Source organism: Hyla sarda, chromosome 3, assembly GCF_029499605.1.
Source record: "Hyla sarda isolate aHylSar1 chromosome 3, aHylSar1.hap1, whole genome shotgun sequence".
Taxonomy (NCBI): domain Eukaryota; kingdom Metazoa; phylum Chordata; class Amphibia; order Anura; family Hylidae; genus Hyla; species Hyla sarda.
Genome location: NC_079191.1, coordinates 103,880,893 through 103,900,489, shown reverse-complemented (window position 1 = coordinate 103,900,489; position 19,597 = coordinate 103,880,893). Strand labels below are relative to the sequence as shown.

The 19,597-nt window shown below is 42.7% G+C and overlaps 1 protein-coding gene across 5 annotated transcripts in view; it reads left to right on the top strand.

Annotated features, from left to right (window-relative positions):
• The window catches only part of SLC9A9 (solute carrier family 9 member A9), an 848,969-nt gene that overhangs the window by 488,512 nt on the left and 340,860 nt on the right, over positions 1-19,597 (top strand). For all 5 annotated transcript variants that reach the window (XM_056564816.1, XM_056564814.1, XM_056564813.1 and 2 more), the window contains exon 12: positions 4,118-4,271. In XM_056564816.1, coding sequence (XP_056420791.1) covers positions 4,118-4,271 — 154 coding nt within the window. The remainder of the gene's footprint in view (positions 1-4,117; positions 4,272-19,597) is intronic.

Here is a 19,597-nt window from a genome sequence, read left to right as displayed (position 1 = left end):
TCTATGGTGAAGCGGGAAAAAAAATCATTGTGCGACAAAATTGAAAAAAAAAACGCTGTTTTGTAACTTTTGGGGGCTTCCGTTTCTACGTAGTACATTTTTCGGTAAAAATGACACCTGATATGTATTCTGTAGGTCCATACGATTAAAATGATACCCTACTTATATAGGTTTGATTTTGTCGTACTTCTGGAAAAAATCATAACTACATGCAGGAAAATTAATACGTTTAAAATTGTCATCTTCTGACCCCTATAACTTTTTTATTTTTCCGTGTATGGGGCGGTATGAGGGCTCATTTTTTGCGCCGTGATCTGAAGTTTTTAACGGTACCATTTTTGCATTGATAGGACTTATTGATCACTTTTTATTCATTTTTAAATGATATAAAAAGTGACCAAAAATGCACTATTTTGGACTTTGGAATTTTTTTGCGCGCACGCCATTGACCGAGCGGTTTAATTAATGATATATTTTTATAATTCGGACATTTCCGCACGCGGTGATACCACATATGTTTATTTTTATTTTTATTTACACTGTGTTTTTTTTTTTATTGGAAAAGGGGGGTGATTCAAACTTTTAATAGGGGAGGAGTTAAATGATCTTTATTCACTTTTTTTTTGCACTTTTTTTTTGCAGTGTTATAGGTCCCATAGGGACCTATAACACTGCACACACTGATCTTCTATGTTGATCACTGGTTTCTCATAAGAAACCAGTGATCAACGATTCTGCCGGATGACTGCTCATGCCTGGATCTCAGGCACTGAGCAGTCATTCGACGATCGGACAGCGAGGAGGCAGGTAGGGGCCCTCCCGCTGTCCTGTCAGCTGTTCGGGATGCCGCGATTTCACCGCGGCTATCCCGAACAGCCCACTGAGCTAGCCGGGATGCTTTCGGTTTCACTTTAGACGCGGCGTTCAACTTTGAACGCCGCGTCTAAAGGGTTAATAGCGCGCGGCACAGCGATCAATGCCGCGCGCTATTAGCCACGGGTCCCGGCCGTTGTTAGAGGCCGGGCCCGACCCGCTATGACGCGGGGCCACGCCGTGGCCCCGCGTTATAGATCGGGAGTGGACACATGACGTTCCAGTACGTCATGTGTCCTTAAGGGGTTAAAGCAGTGTTTTCCAACCAGGATGCCTCCAGCTGTTGCAAAACTACAACTCCCAGCATGCTGGCAATATTAGTCACCTTTCTGGGCCCTTTAAATAGGCCCTTTTAGGCAAAAAAAAATAAAAATAAGATGTGTGCATAAGAGACTTAAGATGCATGTAAAAAGAACTCCAGCATGGATAAGATTCTATGTGTCTCAGTAAGGAGTCCAAATACAGGAAGTGGGGGTGGTAAACAAGGCTCTGTACACTGAGGACAAGCAGGGCTCTGTACACTGAGGACAAGTAGGGCCCTGTGCAGTGAGGACAAGCAGGGCTCTGTACACTGAGGACAAGCAGGGCACTGTACACTGAGGACAAGCAGGGCTCTGTTCACTGAAGACAAGCAGGGCTCTGTTCACTGAGGACAAGCAGGGTTCTGTACACCGAGGGCAAGCAGGGCTCTGTGCACTGAGGATAAGCAGGGCTCTGTACACTGAGGACAAGAAGGGCTCTGTACACTGAGGACAAGCAGGGCTCTGTTCACTGAGGAAAAGCAGGGCTCTGTTCACTGAAGTCAAGCAGGGCTCTGTTCACTGAGGACAAGCAGGGCTCTATACACTGAGGACAAGCAGGGCTCTGTACATTGAGGACAAGCAGGGCTCTGTTCACTGAGGACAAGCAGGGCTCTGTACACTGAGGACAAGCAGGGCTCTGTGCACTGAGGACAAGCAGGGCTCTGTGCACTGAGGATAAGCAGGGCTCTGTACACTGAGGACAAGCAGGGCTCTGTACACTGAGAATAAGCAGGGCTCTGTACACTGAGGACAAGCAGGGCTCTGTACACTGATGACAAGCAGGGCTATGTACACTGAGGAAAAGCAGGGCTCTGTTCACTAAAGACAAGCAGGGCTCTGTTCACTGAGGACAAGAAGGGCTCTGTACAATGACGACAAGCAGGCTCTATACACTGAGGACAAGCAGGGCTCTGTTCACTGAAGATAAGAAGGGCTCTGTACACTGAGGACAAGCAGGGCTCTGTACACTGAGGACAAGCAGGGCTCTGTTCCCTGAGGACAAGCAGGGCTCTGTGCCATGAGGACAAGCAGGGCTCTGTGCCATGAGGACAAGCAGGGCTCTGTGCACTGAGAATAAGCAGGGCTCTGTACACTGAGGACAAGCAGGGCTCTGTACACTGAGGACAAGAAGGGCTCTGTACACTGAGGACAAGAAGGGCTCTGTACACTGAGGACAAGAAGGGCTCTGTACACTGAGGACAAGCGGGGCTCTAAACATTGAGGACAAGCAGGGTTCTGTGCAGTGAGGACAAGCAGGTCTCTGTTCACTGAGGACAACCAGAGCTCTGTACACTGAGGACAAGCAGGGCTCTGTGCAGTGAGGACAAGCAGGGCTCTGTACACTGAGGACAAGCAGGGCTCTGTGCACTGAGGACAAGCAGGGCTCTGTACACTGAGGACAAGCAGGGCACTGTGCAGTGAGGTTAAGCATGGCTCTGTGCAGTGAGGACAAGCAGGGCTCTGTACACTGAGGACAAGCAGGGCACTGTTCACTGAGGACAAGCAGGGCTCTGTACACTGAGTACAAGCAGGGCTCTGTACACTGAGGACAAGCAGGGCTCTGTGCACTGAGGACAAGCAGGGCTCTGTGCACTGAGAACAAGCAGGGCTCTGTACACTGATGACAAGCAGGGCTCTGTGCAGTGAGGTTAAGCATGGCTCTGTGCAGTGAGGACAAGCAGGGCTCTGTGCACTGAGGACAAGCAGGACTCTGTACACTGAGAACAAGCAGGACTATGTACATTGAGGACAAGCAGGGGTCTGTGCACTGAGGACAAGCAGAGCTCTGTACATTGAGGACAAGCAGGGCTCTGTGCAGTGAGGACAAGCAGGGCTCTGTACACTGTGGACAAGCAGGGCTCTGTGTACTGAGGACAAGCAGGGCTCTGTGCAGTGAGGATCTGTGACATGCTCCAGGCTCACACAGCAGGATGATTGACAAGCCAAGAGCCTGCACAGAGCCCTTCTTGTCCAGCCCTCACTTCCTGTATTTGGACTCCTCACAGAAACACACAGGCAACAGTTGCAAGGACAGCATTTTTTCACCCAAAAATAGACACATTTTTTTTAACCAATGTATCTTATTAGAGATGAGCAAACTTATAGTAAATTTGATTCGTCAGGAACTTCTCGCCTCGGCAGTTGATGACATCCTGCATGAATTAGTTCAGCTTTCAGGTGCTCCCGTGGGCCGGAAAAGGTGGATACAGTTCTAGGAGACTCTTTCCTAGGACTGTATCCACCTTTTCCAGCCCACCGGAGCACCAGAAACTGAACTCATTTATGCAGGATAAGTCATCAACTTCCGAGCCGAGAAGTTTGTGGCGAATCGAATTTACTGTAAGTTCGCTCATCTCTAGATATTATAAATACACATAAAATAGTATTATCTACATTATCTCAAAAGTTTCGGCTAACAACAGGTACACTTTAAATCTAATTTTATCTAATGTTATTGTACAAGTGAAATTTGTTGTATAGGCGTCACATTGAATAAAACTGTAAATCTTCTAGCTGTTTTATGTATCACATTCCACTATGCCATATAGTACACTGTCAAATATAGTATGACTGAATGCTAGAAATTATCCTATGAAAGGCTACTCACCATATAGGTGATAAATGTATGATCAACCACTGGGACCCCCATTAAGCACTAGAATGGATCCTTAGCCCCCCATTTCTCTTTAATCACTGTTAGGAGCAGTTTGAATGGAGCAGTTGTTAGGCATTGTCTGTCCGCCCATGACACTTCATTCTTCCTAGTGTTCTAGTGATTGTTAGGGCTTCCAGTTATGATACATTTGTAACCTATCCTCTGGATAATCCATAATGCTTTTCATAGTAAAACCCCTTTAATCTATTAAAGTCATTTATTAGTTTGAAATCTCTTTTCATTGTTATCATATAAATTCTTTATCATACACAATTTTGTTCCACAGGTTTACGTGGTGCTATTGCTTTTGCACTTGCTATTCGAGATACAGATTCTCAGCCAAAACAGATTATGTTCACCACAACGTTGTTGGTTGTCTTCTTCACAGTGTGGGTATTTGGAGGGGGTACGACACCAATGCTGACTTGGCTCCAAATCAGGTTAGTGTTTTAAAGAATTTGTGAATGCAGTATCCATTTCTTTCCTGTATCCATATAAATAGTGCATTATGTTCCTGTAATTATTTATTGGGACAGTACACGAAGGTCATATATTTACTCTTATTGCCTAAAAAATGCTGTTGTATAGTAATGTATTCCTACATGGAAACCATGTGCAGTAAGAAATTCTACATTCTCACTATACAGAACGGGGGCCCACTGTGTTGGTCTTATTTACCAGACCCTTTATTTAACCATACCCACACCCCAAACCTAGAACACAAAGTTTATACAGTGGTCCCTCAACATATAATGGTAATCGGTTCCAAATGGACCATCGTTTGTTGAAACCATTGTATGTTGAGGGATCCGTCATGTGTCCCCGCCGCTCCGGACCGTCACCACTCATCACTGCTGCCCTGGATGTCGCCTTCCCTCGCTGTTGCCGCGTCCCCAGGGTGTCCCCGATGCTCCGGCAAGGCCTCTGCTTCCCCGGCATCCTCGCTCTCCGTCTCCGCCATCACGTCGCTACGCACGCCACTCGTACTGGATGATGGGACGGCGTGCGCAGCGACGTGATGACGATGATGGGGAGCGCCGACGAGGGAGGGGATCCCGAAGAGGACGTGCCGGAGCCCCGAGGACAGGTAAGTGTTCGTCAGCGGACCACACGGGGCACCGTAAACGGCTATCCGGCGGCAGATGAAGCAGTCCGCGCTGCCGCATAGCCGTTTATGCGATGGCCCCCACATACAAAAGCATCATATGTTGATGCTGCCTTCAACATGCAATGGCCTCTGACAAGCCATCGTATGTTGAAATGATCGTATGTCGGGGCCATCGTAGGTCGGGGGGTCACTGTACTTTAAAGCTTTGCTGTTGATTAATTTGGCAGACAGCCATTATCTCTACAGAAAGAGGAAAGACAGCCATAGGTCAGCCTGTCACCTATGGAGTTCTCTATTGGAAAGCAGTGACAGTGATAGTGACTCTCACTTTGTAACATCTGATCCCAGTACAGAAATGTAACAGAAGTAAAGTCAATAAAGCTAAGAAAGAAACCAGGATTGGTAGTCAACTGAAGAAAAGAACATGTGGGACCAAGCTTACAATGTCTACAATGTTGCCCAGGAGACAAAAAGAAGTCAGGGAGGATTGAAACATTTTTAATCACTATAGTTATGTAATTTATATCGGCATTAAATATGTCAAAATCTGTATAAAATAGATTGTCAGATTCTTAGATTTAATTATATAGAACAGATTTTTAATGATTATATAAAATAGATAAAATGGTATAGCAAACCCATATTTAGAAACATTATTAGGAAATGTTAATATTGTATACAGTTAACAGATGAGGCCCCCAGTCAGAACCCCATCCATTATTAGAAGAGTGCCTAGCATGTTAATGCATTACACAAATAGTCCATTAAAGGGGTACTCCGGTGGAAAACCTTTTTTTTTTTTTTTTTTTTTTTTATCAACTGGTGCCAGAAAGTTAAACAGATTGTAAATTACTTCTATTAAAAAATCTTAATCCTTCCAGTACTTATTAGCTGCTGAATACAACAGAGGAAATTATTTTCTTTTTGGAACACAGAGCTCTCTGCTGACATCACGAGCACAGTGCTCTCTGCTTACATTTCTGTCGATTTTAAGAACTGTCCAGAGTAGGAGAAAATCCCCATAGCAAACATATGCTGTTCTGGACAGTTCCTAAAATGGATGTCAGCAGAGAGCACTGTGCTCGTGATGTCAGCAGAGAGCTCTGTTTTCCAAAAGGAAAATAATTTCCTCTGTAGTATTCAGCAGCTAATAAGTACTGGAAGGATTAAGATTTTTTAATAGAAGTAATTTACAAATCTGTTTAACTTTCTGGCACCAGTTGATGTAAAAACAAAAAGGTTTTCCACCGGTGTACCCCTTTAATGCAAACATATACCTGTAATCCCTTATTTACCCTATGTGGTCACTGTAGGAGAATTGGATACTTGCCAGCTTAATCTACCGAGTACGTCTGACTGTGGGGTCTTAGCAGCAGGATAGTTTGTGATCTGCCCCTCATCAGAGGAGCCTTCAAACACAAAAGGGTTGTTCAAAGAGACAAAATACAAAACTCTGAATTATGGTTAATAGTGAGTAGAACATTGTGGGAGCTCAGATGACAGTCAGACAGGTAAGAGAGAAGCTTTGACATGTATGCCTGAGAAGTGCACATAAGCAATTCAAACTAAATGATGATTTAAATATATATATATATATATATATATATATATATATATATAGTTTATCAATATTTTAAGTGGTAATGAGTACTATATAACCTGAATTTTACAGAGGAAGTACAACATTTTATATATACCGTATTTTTCGCTGTATAAGACGCACTTTTTCTTCCCCAAAACTGGGGGGGAAAAGTTGGTGCATCTTATATGGCGAATACCTGCGGCCATCAATGGCCGGGACCCACCGCTAATACAGGACATCACCGATCGCAGTGATGCCCTGTATTAACCCTTCAGACGCATCGATTAAAGCTGACCGCCACGTCTGAAGTGAAAATAACACTAACCCGGCTGCTCAGTCGGGCTGTTTGGGACCGCCGCGGTGAAATTGCGGCGTCCCGAACAGCTTACAGGACACCGGGAGGGACCTTACCTGCCTCCTCGGTGTCTTCTCCGTGCGTAGCGGCGTGATGACTGCGACATGATGGCGGCAACGGAAGGCATGGATCCCGGGGAAGAAGAAGTCCGGAGCGTCGGGGACACCACGGGGACGCGGCGACAGCGATGGAGCGACATCCAGGGCACCGGTGACGGGTCCGGAGCGGCGGGGACACGTGAGTACTACCTCCTATACCAGTAGTATGTTGGGAGTTTTGCAACATCTGGAGGTCCACAGGTTGAAGACCACTGTTGGGTTCAGAATCTTTATTTTTTTAGATTTGGCACCTATAAATTGGGTGCGTCTTATACGCCGGTGCGTCCTATAGGGCGAAAAATACGGTATATATATATATATATATATATATTATTTTATTTTTTTCAAATAGCATGGATGGATACTTTCCTGACAGACCTTTTCAGAAAGTATCCAGCCATGTAATCCAAAGTATCCAGCCATGTAATCCTAAGTATCTAACCATGTAATCCTAAGTATCCAGCAATGTAATCCAAAGTATCTAACCATGTAATTTGAAAAAATTCGGGGCTGTAGGGGCACTCACCTGGGTGATCTAATGTTTCACCCAAAAAACTCTGCACTCATTTCATCATTCCCCAAAGCCTTTTGAATCATCCAAATATTTTCTGTAGATAAATTTTGAAGCTTAATGCAAAATGTATTAAAGATTCATTGCTCTGATCGCTCATTTGAATGAAATGGCCACATTGTACACATGTTCACTCAACAGTGTATAGCGCCCCCACTTACTTGTACTGTGAACTCATTTTTTATGCGTATTCCAGTCCACACTCCTTGGCTGCCAGATTAAATGCCAAATCGTTATTGTAATAATAATAAAACTGACAAGCCAATTTATTAAGTCACTGTAGGTGTCTACTACTAAGGCTGGCCAAGAAATGTAATCTATAGGCATTGGAGTCAACTTTTGTTCAAAATCTACCTCTGTTTAATACAAAGGCCATATTTTAGATGCCATGTCTAGAGAGAGTACTGATGTCAATCCTTGGCCTAGTTCCTCCCCATACAAATGTAACTACGGTAGATCTGAGAAGAAGAAAATACAATGCACAACATTGGCCCTTATTTACTAAGAGTTTTGTGTAGGTTTCTTTGTGGGTTTTAATTCCCTAAAATTTATTTTCCACGGTATTTACTAAGGTTTCCCTACATTTTCCACTTTCCCTACACTTTGCTTTTTTTTTACACCTGCTCTGATCTGTCTGGTTTTCTTCAGCTGAAATCCACCACATTTTCTGTGGAAACTTTAGTAAATATGTTGGGATTTTGTGAAAATGTCGGGAACACGCCCCTTTTATGTGACCACGCCCCCTTTCCCCAACAGCCACACCCCTTTTTTTGGGTTTTCTTAGCAAAATGGAGAGTTAGTTGGGGTTTTTTCAATTCAGGCGCAATTTCAGGCGCACATTCAGGCGCAGACAGAATTTCAGGCGCATATTCTGGCGCAGACAGAATTTCAGGCGCAATGCGCCCGAAACTGGCGCACGACCCGACAAAACATGTCGGGTTTGCAATAGTAAATGAGGGCCATTATCTGTGGAAGTGAGGAGGATGGGTGGAATGGTCTGGTGTAGCTAAGGGTTGTAGTCCCTTGGGAAAAGTTTATAGTAGTGTCACAAATGGGTGGGCAGTTTTGCTAAACTTGTCGGCACCCCTGTGAGCCTGGTAAACTTTTGTAAATGAGTGGTCTTACACAAGACCTTGACCACTGGTATACTTGGTGAGGTTTCTGGGGTGTATCCTTTATGGTTTGTGCTGCAATAATACTTCAGGCACAAATGTAACTTGTAAACAAGATTAAGCTTTACAGAAATCCTTTCTGCAGAATCCAAACATTATAATTTATTTTAATCACAAGATAACAGAGTTACAGTTGCAGCTGCACTGACTAAAAGTCTTTGTTATGTTTTTAGTACTTTTGTGCTGCTAGTGTAGATAGGTGTACAGTCCAATAAGGTGCTTCTCTGCTATAGAGCACCTAAACAAGTTGGTTCACTGCCTTGCAAACACCTTACTTACAGTTAAAGGGGTATTCCGGACAAAACATTTTTTCCCCTATGCAAAGGATGGGGGATAAGATGTCTGATCATGGGGGGCCCGCCGCTGGGACCCCCCGCGATCTCCCTGCAGCACCCGCATTCTATGCGGGAGCTGCGTCTCCAGTTTCGGAAACCTCCTGGTTTCCGGGATTGGGGATGGGATGTCAAGCCACGCCCCCTCCATTCATGTCTATATGAGGGGGCGTGAAACTGGAGACGCAGCTCCCGCATAGAATGCGGATGCTAGAGGGAGATTGCAGGGGGTCCCAGTGGTGAGCCCCCTGCGATCAGACATCTTATCCCCCATCCTTTAGGGATAGGGGATAAAATGTTTTTGCCCAGAATGCCCCATTAACCCCTTAAGGACTCAGCCCATTTGGACCTTAAGGACTAAGACAATTTTATTTTTATGTTTTCGTTTTTTTCCTCCTCCCCTTCAAAATGTTATAACTCTTTTATATTTTCATCCACAGACTAGTATGAGGGCTTGTTTTTTGCACGACCAGTTGTCCGTTGTAATGCCATCACTCACTTTACCATAAAATGTATGGCGCAACCAAAAAAATACTATTTGTGTGGGGAGATTAAAAAGAAAACCACAATTTTGCAAATTTTGCAAGGTTTTGTTTTCATACAATTTATGGTAAAAATGACATGTGTTTTTTATTCTCTGGGTCAATACGATTAAAATGATACCCATGATTATACACTTTTCTATTACTGTTGCGCTTAAAAAAAATTGCAAACTTTTTAACCAAATTAGTACGTTTAAAATCCCCCTATTTTGAAGACCTATAACTTTTTCATTTTTCAGTATAAGCGGTGGTATGAGGGCTCATTTTTTGCACCGTGATCTGTACTTTTTATATTAATACCATATTTGCTTATACAAAACTTTTATTACATTTTTTATAAAAAATTTTTGGGAATAAAATGTTATAAAAAAGTAGCTATTTTGGATTTTTTTTTACGTTCACGCCGTTCACCGTACGAGATCATTTACATTTTATTTTAATAGTTCCGATATTTACGCACACGGCAATACCAAATATGTATATAAAATAATTTTTTTACACTTTTTGGGGGTAAAATAGGGAAAATGGGACAATTTACGTTTTTATTGGGGGAGGGAGTTTTTCAAATTTTTTTTACTTTATTTTTTTACTTTTTTACTTTTATTTTTACAGGGGACTATAGGGGACTATTTATAGCAAACATTCGATTGCTAATGCTGTTCAGTGCTATGTATAGGACACAGCACTGATCAGCATTATCGGTCATCTTCTGCTCTGGTCTGCGGGAAGGCAGATTAGAGCAGAAGACTCCTGGAAGGCAGCGGTGCCAGGTGACGGGACCTCCGTCTGCCGTGCAGGACGATCGGATCGCCGCGACAGCGCTGCGGGCGATCCGATCATCCTGTTAAGTGACCACGATGCTGCAGATGCCGTGATCTCTATTGATCACGGCATCTGAGGGGTTAATGGCGGACATCTGCAGGATCGCGGGTGTCCGCCATTACTGGCGGGTCCCTGACTGCGATCCACAGCCAGGACCTGTTGCGCATGATGCCAGCATCGCTCCGATGCCCACGGTTATGCTCAGGACGTAAATGTACGTCCTGGTGCGTTAAGTACAACATCACCAGGACGTACATTTACGTCCTGTGTCGTTAAGGGGTTAAGTGTGGCACAAAGCCCTTTCATCGGGTGTATGCTAAAATTGATTGTGACAGGATAGTCATGCTGCACTTATTCTGGCTGGAAACCCACAAGGAGTTAAGTATTTGCAGAAGAGACCTTGCTCAGCTATTCCCTTTTCTGACTTGATAATTCTCCTCGGAGAAGCAGAATTCTGTAGATGATTGCCTTCTCAGCATAGACTTGAGACAGTCTTGGATGAAGCCTCCTGAATGCCACATGGTGCCATGATCACCATGATCCAACCCAGATCTGACTCATCTTATACCATATGAAACTGGTGACCAGGAGCACTTATGGCTGATCAAATCCTGAGGAAGGCAGTTGCACAAGGTTGCCTTACCCTGGGGGCCACATACCAGACACGTGTGTATTTGCATGAAGATGCTTATCTCTAGTCTAAACAATAATCTTAGTATTGGGGGTATCAGGGTTTGATTTTGTTACAATGGAATCAGTTCTCTTTCTAGTTCTGAAACGCCATAGTTTAGCAGTGTTTTGCTATAACCTGAATATAGAACATTTAAATCTATTTGTACAGTGCAGAACAACAATACTAATTATTCCCAACACTATGTATTCCTTCTGAACATCAATGGTTTCATTTTATTTCCTTGTAGTATAAAAGTATTTGTTTAAAAGAAATACAGATCGGTCATGAGTGTAATTATTAGGAAACACAAGGGCAAATAAATAAAAAGGAATAACAGCAAAACTTCCTGGCTTTCCCTAAGCAACCAATCAGATCTCAGCTTTTATATCTTAAGAGGCTCTGGTAAAATAAAATCTGAATTGTGATTGGTTGCTAAGGGAAAGCCAGACAGTGTAGCTGTTTTAATTTATCCCCCTCCCCCCCCCCCCTCCATTGTTTTCTGCTTCAAGTGTTCTTGAACTGCAAGTGTATTATTTGTTACAGTTCACTCGCTGTGTGATGTAGGAACATTCTGTACTCTGTAATTTCATTTTTGCAGAATTCAATTGCGGGTTCGGAGAGGCTTATGAAAATTTAATTTTACATATACTATTGTATTAAAGTGATTTTTTTTTTTTTCGAGCAGACTGCTGAGAAATTGCCTATACAAAAATAGATTTAAAGATTAATCAGATTTGTCAGCATGACACATACAAAGTGTCTGTGTGGGATATAAATACAGTCTTCCTTTTGTCTCAGGATATTTTGAGCATTAGGTGTGTAATGTAGCTGTATATAATTAGCACATTCTGTTGAGGCTTTAGAACATAGCTAACAAGCAAAGGCTTCACCTGTATTAGTTATACATTATATATGGTGTAGTTTTAAAGTTTTCCCCCTTCTGTGACTTTTTCCTTCACACTTTTGAACATGCAGCCTATGTATTTCAGCTGGAGAGTCGTTCTTCGCTATCTTGTAACTGCAGTCTTTGTTTAAAGGGAATCTGTCAGCTCTATTTTCTGCTAAGAGCTGCAAACACTGTTGGATAGCTGTAAGGGTATGAAAGCAAGCTGTACCTTTCCTGGAGCTTTTGGTGGTTGCCATAGTTATAAAATAAAAATAAAAATTTCTCAGTCAAGTGTCAAGGAAGAGGGTCTGAGCTGCTTTAGTACCACAGCCTTTGGCAACCACCAGAAAAGTTGCAGTTTGCTTTCATACCCAAACAGCTATGCAATGGTGTCAGCAGCCATTACCAGCACATAGAACTGACAGTTTTCTTGTATTTTTCAATATAAAGGGAATCAAGCATTAGATTTTAACATATATAAAGCTTGGCAACACATTATATATGGTAAAATTTTCATCCCATAGGGATGGTGAGGATATGAAGCTAGTAAGTCTTCCCCACCACCCTGTAAGTAGTTCCCTGGACAGGTAGCTATTCTTACCTATTACCGCCATTCAGGCCATAGTGATGCCCCCTCGGCGTGATTGACAGCCCTCATAATCACTCTACTCCCTAAGTAGATGAAGCAAAGCGGAGATACATGCTGTCAGTAACGCTGAGGGGGCATCACTACAACCGGAGTGGCGGCACTAGGTAAGTATAGCTCCTTGCCCAGGGGACTACTGACAGGGTGGCGGGGCAAACTTACTAACTTCATATCCTCATCATCCCTGCGGGCAGGAACATCCCCCAAGGTGATAAGTTTTATCCTTCATGTACTAGTTTAGTAGCTCTCTCTGAACTCTCTCCAAAATATCTATATCCAGAAGGCTGCTGTGCACTACAAATGAAGTTCATTTCTTTTAGAATTTATTTTCAGTCTGACCACAGTGCTCTTGGCTGACACCTCTGTTCATGTCAGGAACTGTCCAGAGCAGGAGAGGTCGCCATGGGGATTTTCTCCTACTCTGGACAGTTCTTGACATAGACAGAGGTGTCAGCAGAGAGCACTGTGGTCAGACAGAAAAAAAACTACACAACTTCCTCTGGCGCATGCAGGTGCTGATAAGTACTGAAAGGATTAAGATTTTTTAATAGAAGTAATTAAAAAAAATGTTTAACTTTCTGGAGCCAGTTGATGTGAAAATTTTGTTTTCCACTGGAGTACCTCTTTAAATCATAAATGGCTTGACATCTACATCTTAATGAAGAATGACCCAATGTCTGACAATTCTTTATGACACATACAGTAACCAGGGCTTTGTTTGCCATGTGCCTAGGGCAGCAGTGTAGAGGGGCAGAATTTGAGTCCACATGGTTTAGAACTTCTGATAAATTTACCTGCAGATTTATAGCTTCTCCTACGTTGTAGATCTGTGATAGATTTCAGCACTTTCTGTGTAAAGGGGTGGCATTCTCATTGAATCTGCAACAAAATCCGCATTTAATGGAATGGCCCTATTGAGCTGTATATATGGCCCTGACAGGAGCATGGAAATCCCATCTCTTTGGAAAGTATTAAGTTCTAATAATGACTTATCTGGTCACACAACATTCTCTTTTCACCTCTGACACAGCCCTAAATAATTGAGAAACTTTTGGAAAGAAAAAGGCTTTGTAGCAGGTACACTCTAAATACTGTTGCTGAATTATTCATTGGTGTCTGCATTATTCCTTTTAGAAATGAGGCCTGTTTTATTGGCAGAGATCATACCAAGCATAGAAAATATTCACACGGGAAAAAAAATCCCACTAATTCTTGCGCATGATAGATTTTTAGTTACATTAGGGGTTCGATTGCCAAACCTTACCCAGGACGCCAGGTTTGCACTTTGACATCTATGTGGATATTTTCTGGCTCCCGATATTAAGAAACTCTCACTAGAACAGATAGATTGGGAAGATCAATGTTTCCAAGTCAATTCATTTCGTAAGAATGTTCATTATGATCTATCCTTAAGAATCTTTTTAAAACATTTGTCATGTAGTGATTTTTTTCGATTCTTGTAATGAACAAAGCAGTGACAAACAGGAATGACATATTATATTTTATAGAAATAACACCAAGGCCAGACTTTTAATTGCCCCAAAATAATACGTTACCTTGCCTCAATAAGTTGTCACATATTGTCATTATAAATCAATGGCTTATTAAAAATGTCACAGAAAGACCTGCCCACAATAGGTGCAGAGAAGGCTGTAATATAAATCATTATATTTCAAAGAATCTCGAGTCAGGAGAAGTTAAAGGGATATTCTGGGTTCAGACTTGTAGAGAAATGGGGCCATCCTACAATGATATATACAAAGGATCACATAAAATGTGTCATCTTTGTTTCTCCTCGTTCTGTGGTTCAGCTTTTATCCTGCTTGTCACTGTTATGTGAGTTTTACATCCAATAAATGGGATTTTTTGAACATCGCTGGTCTGCACCTTGATCTGCTCTATTACCTGCAATTACAATTGATTTAAATGCAATACTGGCTTTGTCCTCCTGGCACTAATACTGGCTGGGTGTGTGAGTCCAGAACTAAACTTAATCAGTAAGGCCTATGACCAGCAAGTTCAATGTTCTGGCAGAACTTTTAGATCGAAATTTTCTGACGGACATTCCACTTAGAAAATTCAGCATTATGAATAGGTTAACGGAAAACTCATTTACCTGCATTTTATCCTCAGGCATCGGAATTTTCGCCCAACATTCCGAAATGGTCTAACTGTTACTAGCCCTTCTGTAGTAGGCATGTATTTTCCCAATTAAGTAGATAGGTCCCCCATTAGGTAGAAAACTCCCTCAATAAATAGGTATTCCCTCCACAATACGCAGGTAGTTTTCCCATTAGGTAGTAATGTCTCCCACACAGGGGTGGGCTGACAACACTCAGGGCCTCCGGACCAAAAAAAGCAAGGGCCCCCTGTGATGCTCCGCCGCTGGTCACACTTCTGCCCCTATTCCACACAAATCCCTCCAGCACCCATACACACAAAATAAACTACATTTTATATATAGGAAACACTTTAACGTAGGTAAAATAATTTTCCATGACCAATAATACCAGTATACAATGAGTAAATATATACCACTACACTAACTGGATAATTCTGCCATACTAAATAAAACCACCATACACAGACCAGTATACTACACAGGGTCTGTATATAGACTAGTATACTATAAAAGGTATGTATACTATATAAGTGGTTATATATAGTGCCCATATAACGGTACATACCAGCTGTATAACATATAAGTGATTATATACAGGACCATATGGCGCTAGAGATCAGCTCTACACAGGATCTGTACACCGTAGAAGTGATTACAGTTACATAAAGGGACTCACAATTACTTCTTTTATTATCAGCGACGTCCTCTTTCCTTTAATTCTCCATCTGGATCAGACCGCCATGTCGATCTTATCTGCAGGACAAATATGTTAGACTCTGCATTTTTTCAGTGCCCTCCCCTCCTCTACACAATTTTCCCATCTATAGGCCCACAAACTGTAATAATGCCCTCCTTGGTGTACTGCACAGAAAAAGGGCAGGTAGGTAGGTAGGTAGCCAGGTAAGTAGGTAACTAGGTAGGTAGATCAGAAAATCAGATATGTAGGTAGGTGACTAGTTAGGAACTTAGGTAGCCATGTATGAAGGCCAGGTATGAGCATCATTAGGAAGCCAGGCATGTAGGTAGGTAGAAAGATATGTAGGAAGGTAGTTAGGCAGCCAGGTATGTAGGTAGTTAGATAGCCAGGTACATAGGTAAGAAGTGAGTTATCCAGGAATAAAGTTAGGTAGCCAGGTAGTTAGTCAAATATGTAGCCAGCACCCCCCTCCACCCAGTGGCAGATCCAGAGTCTATTCTCGGGAGGAGCACTATCAAAGTATTTTGTGTTAGCGGACAAAAAATAAGGTGTTGCTTACAGAATTTACAGGTAGGTAGTGTCCCCAGGAGGTAGTGGCCCCTAGTAGATCATGCTTCCAGGTAGTAATGTCCCCCCAGGTAGGTAGTTATGCCCCCTGTGGGTAAATCCCCCAGATAGCTGCCCCTGTATGAAAATGCCCTATCTAGGTAGTAGGTAGCCCTCCTATTAGTTTGGTAGTTTGTCCCCATATTAGCTAGGCAGGAACATAGTAGATATTCCCTCACATTAGGTGTAGGCAGCAGAGTTCCCCCACAGTAGGTGTGGGCAGCAGAGTTCCCCCACAGTAAGAGAAGGCAGTAGAGTTCCCCCACAGTGGGTGTAGGCAGCAGTTTCCCCACGGTAGGTGTAGGCAGCAGAGTTCCCTCACAGTAGGTGTAGGCAGCAGAGTTCCCCAACAGTAGGTGTAGGCAGCACAGTTCCCCCACAGTAGGTGTAGGCAGCAGAGTTCCCCCACATTAGGTGTAGGCAGCAGAGTTCCCCCACAGTAGGCAGCAGAGTTCCTCCACAGTAGGTGTAGGCCACAGAGTTCCCCCACAGAAGGTGTAGGCAGCGGGGTCCCCCCTCAGTAGGTGTAGGCAGCATAGTGCCCCCACATTAGGTGTAGGCAGCAGAGTTCCCCCACAGTAGGCAGCAGAGTTCCCCCACAGTAGGTGTAGGCGACAGAGTTCACCAACAGTAGGTGTAGGCAGCGACGTCCCCCCACAGTAGGTTTAGGCAGCAGGGTCCCCCCCCAGTAGGTGTCGGCAGCACATACAGGAAAATGCAGCGCTGTCTGCTGGGGATCCGGGACAAGTGTCCTGGATCCTCAATAGCGGCTGCAGCGGCCGAGCAGACCAATTGGTCAGTCCATCCCTGCTCCCACAGTAAGCAGGTAGTTCCTCCATTATGTAGATACATCGTCCAAAATAGGCAAGTTGTTCCCCCATCATCCAGTAGGTAGATAGTTCCTCCATTAGGTAGACATATCCCCCATTAGGTAGGCATGTCCCTCACAGTAGGCAGGTAGTCCCACCATTAGTTAGGTATGTCTTACACAGTAGGCAGATAGATTTCCCATTAGGTTGGTACATCTTCAGTACGTAGGTACATTTTCTATTAGTGTGCATCTGTGTATTGGGTAGTTGTGCTGGCTATTTTTCTGTTTTGTTTTTTCTTTGTTTTTGTTTTTTCGTATTATGTAGGTAGGTACATACTCCACAGTGGGCAAGTAGTTTCCCCACTAAGTAGGTTCCCCCAAGTAGGTAAGTAGGTCCCCCTCCCTCTTTAATAGGCATAGATTAATCATACAAGGGAATATAAAAAAAAAATAATTTCACAAACTAATTCAATAAATAATAGTAGCCCTCCTGATGCAAAGTAAATTACAGCAATGGTGGAATTTCAGAAGTGTACACTGTCACCCTTGTTGCTAAAAAGCTATTTTGGGCTTTTTACTAGCAAACAGTGCACATAGAATGTGACTTGCAAAATTACATACTGTATCTGAGCCTTAATCTACATTGAATGTCGCCATTGTTTTTATTTATGAGTTTGTTTTGTAAGTTGGTGAAAAATGTTAATAACTCGCTATGGCTTTATATTTGTTATCTAGTTAGTAAGCAGTTCTAGTGTTATTGAAGATGGTTCACAGACCGCCATTATATAGGTATTTGGTTTCATAACAGTAGGTTTCATCCTCAGAAATCCTAATTGAAATGATTGTAGCCAATGCTAGTGTCTGCCCTTCTGGGAGTAGACCATTCTGCTGCCTCAGGCTCCTTTAGTTTATTGTTGTCTCCTAGAGATTGATTATGTCTGAATGATTCTGTGCTCAAGAGCTAAACAATGCTGGATGAATTACACCTGATGGATTGCTGGAGTTTTATCCTACAGATAAAGAAAAGGAGAAGTAAATTGTTGCCTGCTGTATTTACTGGTACTAAGTAGTCCTCACTAAAAGGCGGAATGTATAATGCGAATGCAGCTGTATAAGGTATTAGTGTATACTCAGTCAACATATAGTAGACGGGTTTTAGGAAAACCAAAGAATATTTGTACGGTTCTTATTTTAGGAAATCCAATCAACTATATAAAATACTGTAGCCTCCTTGATGGGAAACTTTGGACATAGAGTTGGGCCCCTGGTCAACGTAAATGAAAGTTTTACTGTCTCTATCTTTAGGTGTCATGATAAAGGTTCTTTCCATCACCTGTATTCCCTGTGCCAGACTTCTGATCTTCTGTTACCTGACCTTCTGCCTGTTTTTTGACCTTGTCTTTGCCTGTGGGTTTTGTACTACACCACTGACCAGGTTTGACCCATTGCTTGTCCAGACTCTGATTCTAGTTTTATGATTTTGCACTGTGTGTTACTGACCTGGTTTTGTCTGCGTGTTACCGACCTGGTTTGTCTGACTATGCTGACTACTCTGGACATGGCAATTGCCTTCATAAATCCATTGTTCTAGGCTCGGGAATCAGATATCACAAGGCTGAAGCTGCATAAATGCAATGTGAAGAATCAGAAAAAATAGAAGGATGCCAGTGTCAGCAGTTATAGTGCACCATCTCACATACAGTATCTGATTGGTGCTGCTAGGTCAATTTCTCTTTTGCTTGTCTCCACTGGGGAGATGGTATGAAAAATAACCAGTTTTTAAGGCGCTTCCACTCAGTATGAAATTCAGGCAGGTGCAGAAGGTTTAAATAAGTCTTCCTCTTATTGCCGTAGACACAAACGCGTTTCAAGACCCAAATAGTCCCTTTTCAATGCAGGTACAGGCTTGTACCTGCACTGTACCGCCATTAAAAAGAGGGACTTTTTGGGAACCGAAATGCATGTCTATGGCAATAAAAGGAAGACTTATTTAAACCTTCTGCACCTGCCTGATTGTCATTATGAGTGGAAGCACCTTAAAAACTGGTTATTTTTCATACCATCTCTCCAGTGGAGACACAGTATCCTGTATTCATATCGGCAAGGAGACACCTGTTACGCCAACCACCAGGAGGTTGCAAAACCATTACAAGAGATCCATCCAGAATACATGGAAGATCTCTCTTCTACTACATTCCGAGGTGAGTTGTTTCATGTAAAAACACTCACCAGTGACTGTATACCTGACTTATTCACCCAATGAGGAGCTCTGCTCTACACTTTTTTTTCTATACAGAGCTTGAGAAAGCAACGGAATTTGATCTTTAGGAGGAAATTTCACAATATTGATTTTTTTTTCTGCTGATGGTCATCTTAAAGGAAACCTGTCAGGGCCCCTAAGTGCTGTTGGCCCTCCCCTGTACCTTTTAGATGTACAGCATTCAGACGCTGTGTCCAGAAGCTTCTTTTGATGCCGCAGGTTAAATCTAATATATTTTACTAATTAAAATGTTATAGTGAAACATTTTCCATTTTCTAATTTGTTTATATTTTCTGATTGTAGATTTTTTTTTCTGTAGATTATTATAGGGGAAACCATCGTTTCCGAATTTTTGTTAATGGCATTCAGAAATGTTTTGCAGTGGTCACTGGATTTTGCAGTCTCGAGGTTTTTATTGACGTCTATGGGAGAGTTTTCTAGGTATACTTTATGACCTGTGTAGAAGTCACTGTGCAGAGATGG